Raw genomic sequence first — 6,000 nt, 5'->3', positions numbered from 1 at the left:
TAAGGTAAGACACGGGTTAAATGGCCATGGGAGGACTGCCTAAGCTTTTAAGGATGCTCAGAAGCTGTGTAGGCTTCTTAATGGAAAAACAGCCAAACAGAGGTGGATTCTGATACTTTCCTTACGCCTTTCGCAAAAGCCAAGCTCCTGTTGAAGGTTATGAGTGTCATGGGGGCGGCTTGGGCTTTCTCAATGCCTTGGCTTTACTGTAGAGACAGGGCTGCCTTATGGAAGTATGCAACACGAGAAACATTCTCAGCCGCTGCACCTGCCTTGCTTGGGAGGGCCAGTTTCCCCTTTTCTCTTGTCACCCCCAACCCTCTGCGCTCGCTTCAGGAGTGTTTGCTTTAGGAGTGTTCTGACCCGCTGCAGGGTAGGACTGGGGGTAACTTTGTTCCTTGGATGCCTGTGTGGCCGGCGTGAAGGGCGACCTGGCTGACCCCAAGCCCTGTTTCGGGTTCCCGACCTTTCCTATTGTTTTACCTGAGTCTTTCCAGTCACCCTGACTATAGGGAGAGCAAACAAAGGCCAGGCTAATTCTCCTCCTTCTCTAACGCGTTTCTAGGGCTTCCCTGCGCAGTGAAAGTGTGGGGACCGGAAGCAACCGCGCAGGTGACCAGCGACACAGGGACCTGGGCAGGCTCGCCCTGCTGCGCGCAGAGCGACCAAGGGACTGCTCGCCCGGAAATGCACGGAGGGCTGGGCCGGAAGCACGCCTCCCGGCCAGAGTCCCGCCGCCTCCGCCCTCCTAAGGCTTCCGGGGGGAGAGGAGCAGGCGGAGCCGGGGCCGGAAGCTCGGAGACCAATCCCCTTCCTTAGAGCGGCGGGAAGTCCGAGTTGCCCTGGCGCCGGCTGGGAGCAGGCGGGGATCCGGGCGCAGCTGGCGCCGATGAGCCGTCCGCACGCGGCTCGCACCTCAGCTCCCCGGGTGCTGCAGTCCGAGCCCCGCAGCCGAGCGCCCGCCTGGTTCCCCGGCCCCCGTCACGATGTACGATCGTGCTCCCCGCTGGCTCAGGTGGGCCGAGGGCGGCAGCACCGAGGAGCACGTGGGGCCCGGGTCCTACCAGGTGCTCTTCCCTAAGCAGCGGGCCACAGGTAAGAGGTCCAAGGCCGGCTCGCCCTCAGGAGTGAAACACGCGGCCCCAAGGAGCAGCTTCAGACGTGAAACCAAACATGTCACCAAACATGAAGTAGGCCGAGAGCATGCTAGAGCCAGGGTTTTGATTGCTTGGCTCAGCTGACTATGTGAAATCCAAGTCTTGCATACTTGTCGCCTCTGCCCTGTGTAGTCTTAGGGTTGTCACACACCTTAATCAAATTTATTTACTGCGATGTAACTGTCCACATCTCTCGTTGGTATCATCACTTACAGATAGTCCCATTCTCCCCCCTCCACCACTCCCCCCCCAGACAGTGAAATTATCTGACCTTCCCTGGCTTCATTCTCACTGAGATCCTCTTTCTACGTTCTGCGAAAAGTTATATTCTTGAGAGATGGCCTAGGGACTCATAAGTAGTTATTCCCTTTTTCTTTTAATTATTTTAAAGCTCGTGAATTAGGCTCAACATGTAATAAGTATTTCTAGTTTGCCTTTGCTTTTAAAGTTCTGATTTTTAAAAGTTTAATACCATCCAAATTATACTGTTATCTTTTGTAAACCTGCATTTTCAATAGATACAAAGTGCCTTTTTTTTTTTTTTAAGTCCCGGAGTAAGTATTTTATTTACATCCCTGCTCAGATTATGGTTGGTTTAAGTTTCTCTGGACATGGTAAAATTTGTCATCAATATTTTAGCTCTCAAATTTTACCACCTTTTTTTCAATCTGTCCTCAACATTTATGTAAAATAAATACAGTTGAGCTGTTGTAAGCATTGATTCCCCAACATCTTAGTATTTATTTACCCACAATAGGCACAACTGTGATGCTTTTATAGCTTTTATTTTGGTACAGCAGACCCTTTGTTGCTTTCTCTGGGTTCCTGTTCCTGCTGGCTGTTAAGTACCAATGGTTCTTAACATTGTGCTGAACCAAGGAATCATTTTTTTTCTTTCCTACCAATCATGCATACTTTTGAAAGATACTGTACTTTCCATCTTTTTCTTGTTGCTTTGCTCATTGTACTTTTTTTTTTTTTTAAACAACACAAATGCTTTATTCAATAGTTGCAGGTCAAAAAAAAAAAATAGTTGCAGGTCATTATGTGCCAAGTGGTGGCTATCCGGGGCCCAGCAGCAAGGTCAGTGTAAAAATATGAAACACTTTAGAATTTGCATGTCATCCTTTCCAAGTGGCTGTGCTAATTTTCTCTGTATTGTTCCAATTTTAGAATATGTGCTGTCAAAATGAGCACTTTCTTATTCATATCCATTACTTCAAGTACTATTTATATTCAGTTACTCCCAAATGAAAATCTTTATAGAGATAGATATGGCTTCTTTCTCCAAGAGAAGTTTTCTCTTGTCTTAACGTCTGCACTATTGTCCATCACCTTCATCACCATCTCTGGCTGGTCTAAGCTTTAGAAACTCTAGCTTCCTTTTTTTAAATTTAGAAACAATCATTTTACATATCAACCCCCCAGCCCCATTCCCTCTCCCTCCCCTCCTCCCATGCCCCCTACTAACGCCCCCAACCTACCCCCCTCCACAAGGACGGTGAGGCCTTCTATGGGGGTCATCAAAGTCTGTCACATCATTTGTGGGGAGGGCCTAGGCCCTCCTCTGTTTATCTGGGCTGCAATAGTATCCCTCCCCAGAGAATGGGCTCCTGAAGTCCATTTGTGCATTAGGGATAAATACTGGTTCCACAGACTGCCCAGGCCTCCTAACTGGCACCCACATTCAGAGAGTTTGGTTTACCTGGCTGTTTCTCTTGGCCTTTTAAGACTATTGGTTGACACTATCTTCACAATCACTCAGAAATTCTTTCCCTCTCTTCATAACTACCCAACTTAATACAAGCCCTTATTTTTTTCTCAATTAAATCACTAACATGTTGCTTCTGTTTCAGTATTTAATTCAACCTTTCATATTGTGGATATATTCATCTTTTAAAAAAATATACACTATTTGAAAAACAAAACATACTTTTGTAACAGCAGTGTTAAAAATCTGACCTCTTCAATGGCAATAGAATTCTTTATGTGCTCATCTTTGGTCTGGCATTACACTTAATCCGATCTCTTTAAACACTGTGCATTGCTTCTCTACTTGACTACAGGTCAGCCATTCGAACTTGGTAATTTTCTTAAGACCATTCTGTCACCTTTGGGCCGTGGCACCTGCTAGTACATGTGCCCAGTATGTTCTGTGTTCCTCCTTCACCTGGCTTGTCCCTCTTTATTCTTGATATTTCACTGTGATAAAGTTCTTACTTTCCCCCCTCTGACTTACAGTGACTTCTTTTGGGTAGCAGTTTGATTCCATAATTACTGTTAATATATATGAAAGTCCTACTAAACTGTGAACTGTTTCAGATCAGTAATCGTGATATTTACTCCATTCTTAGTTTTCTATCCAATAACACAGAGTTCTCAATGAAAAACTCTTGTAGTAAAGTATAAATTAACAAACAACATTACAATTTCCTGTGACTTTATTGAGATGGCTCAATGGGTAAAGGCACCTACTGCCAAGCTTGGTGACTTGAGTTTGATAACTGACTGTCATAAGTTGTCTTCTGTCTTCTACATATGTACACACAACAACAACAAACAAAATAACAACAAAAACAAAAAAAGCCCCCTATACTAACTTAAAGGATTATATTTAAGATAAATTAAGAAATTCTGTGCTTGGGAACTCTGAGGAGAGGGTTTTTTTTTGGGGGGGGGGTTGTGCTACTCAGGACAGCATATTTGTAATTGATGGAACAGGTGTTTCTGTCCATTTCTTTGCTAGATTTTTTGGCAAGACAATCTTTAAGCAGCTACCATGCTACTTCAAGCATCTGTATATTAGGTACTGGGCCATGCAGATATGTACATACTTATTTAAATGAAACATCAAATATATGCTAAGAGTCTGATGTGGGAAGGTAGGTGTTGGGACTTGGTATAACTTAATTGTTACAGCAGGTCTTGCCAGAGCAACAGGTTTTGTAGCATTAGGTGAAGATTTTCTCAACATCTTTTTTTTTAATCTCCCCCCCCCTTTTTTATTTTGCTTGGCTAGATGTTCAGTATACTAACTCCACATATTCCTCAAGAAATTCTACTTAATATCTTAATTGGTTGCATTGGTTTTCATCATTTCATCAGGAATAACCTGTTTAGGATTTATAATCTGAATGGACCAGTACTTAGCTGCTGTGGTTTTATGAGTGGTTAAGAGAATGGATGCTCAAATTTCACAGAAAGCAAGAGCTGTGCCTTGTTTTCTTACAACTAATCTGAGAGGGAAGCAAAATTTCCCTGCAGACGGCTATTCTAGTCTAAAGGCAGCTACCTACCATCTATCATGAGAAAACGTTCATTTAAAATATGTGTCTATCCTGGTATGGCATTAGGAATATTTCATTGCTTTTTAAAATGCACTTACAAAGTAAATAGCATCCCACATCAGCTCTATGTTAATTGTCTATTTAAATTATATATTAGCTATCAAGTTGGACAGCATCTAAATATTTTCTTTTGTAGATTTCCTCTTTGAAAGGGAAGGTTTATCCACCACCAGAGCAAGGTAGAGGGAGACTGTGGTTCTATCGATGGACCTATGTGTGTGTTTGCCAACAAGAATGATTTTATTTTCCTAGCTAGTCAGAATATAGAAAATCCATATCAAAGAGTCCAGTTGATATGTAGGTTTACAAAATTATTGTTTATGTAATTTCTATATGTGAAGAATGTCCTTTGCTTAGTGGTTGTCCTTGTGGCTACATAACTTGTCTTTTCATCCCATACTGGACATCTTTTTCTAAATGGACGTTTATTGCTTTGTGCCAGTTTGATTTATCTTTTGCTATTGGCACATCAAACTCAATATATCTCAAACTGAATAATTCCTTTCAAATCTTTTCTCCTCTTATGTTTTTTCTCCTTTCTGTCAGTTTGATGTATCATGTGAAGTTGGCTGTTCATATGCCAGTTTATCTGTATACCCCAAATCAAACTCCACTAATGTGAATTTCTTAGAACCCTCTAGTATATTTTGTACCTTAGTTATTGGCAGCACAGATAGTAATATAATTGTTTGTTTACCCATTTCTCCATCACTTGAAACTATGTTTTTGTCTTACTACTATACCTTCATTTTCATTTGGACTTACAGTATACATAACAGAATATTCAGTATTTTTGAATGACCAACTAAATGTGTAATATAGAATACTAGTTATTCTTTATTGTTGACTTTCAGAACATGGTGATAAGATGTTACATCATCTTGGTTGTGTGGAACCACAACTATTCTAGTTTTAGCACATTCAGTCCCATGTTTTGGAGAAAACTAGGACAGTTGGAAATGTTGAGAAACATGTAAACATTAGTGCAAAACTAGAAGAGAACTTTGTGTATGTAAATTGTCATTACAACTGTTTTCTTTTCCTTGGGTTTTTTTTCTTGTACTCATAACGCCATGAGTGCCCCAGCTCATTAACAGAAGAGCCTGTGTTATTAATTGTGGAAAATTTCAATGAGGATTTTAATGCCAGATTTCTTTTCTATTGTCCATTTCTTCTATATATCTAGTTTTAAACCACACAAACTTTCTATGTACTCTAACATCAATAGTATGAATAAGGGGATATTTTCCCTATCAGGCTATGCAAATTTGTGTAATACTGTGATTGCTTTTTACAATGAAGTTTATTAGACAACCAGCAAATATTTGCTGAGCACTAACTCTGTGACAAAGCACTATCAATAACCTGTGTCCATTTGGTTTAAATTCTCTGCATCTTGGTTGTTTCTCTAATTTTTTTGATGGGATTGAACCCAGGGCCTTGTGCATCCTAGATGGGTGTACTACCATTGAGATGCATCTTTAGCACTGTCTATA

General features: G+C 41.4%; 1 protein-coding gene and 1 non-coding gene across 2 annotated transcripts in view; one reads left to right on the top strand and one right to left on the bottom strand.

Annotated features, from left to right (window-relative positions):
• Window positions 1-816: 816 nt before the first annotated feature.
• The window catches only part of LOC100750831 (sperm-tail PG-rich repeat-containing protein 2), a 438,268-nt gene continuing 433,084 nt past the window's right edge, over window positions 817-6,000 (top strand). The window contains exon 1 of the mRNA XM_035451543.1: window positions 817-1,095. Coding sequence (XP_035307434.1) covers window positions 987-1,095 — 109 coding nt within the window. The 5' untranslated portion in view covers window positions 817-986. The remainder of the gene's footprint in view (window positions 1,096-6,000) is intronic.
• Window positions 2,249-2,354, bottom strand: LOC113831633. Its single transcript, XR_003481337.1, has one exon. It is a non-coding gene; the product is annotated as a U6 spliceosomal RNA (small nuclear RNA).

The sequence above is a fragment of the Cricetulus griseus genome (assembly GCF_003668045.3).
Source record: "Cricetulus griseus strain 17A/GY chromosome 1 unlocalized genomic scaffold, alternate assembly CriGri-PICRH-1.0 chr1_0, whole genome shotgun sequence".
Taxonomy (NCBI): Eukaryota; Metazoa; Chordata; class Mammalia; order Rodentia; family Cricetidae; genus Cricetulus; species Cricetulus griseus.
This window is presented reverse-complemented; position numbering and strand designations above follow the sequence as displayed.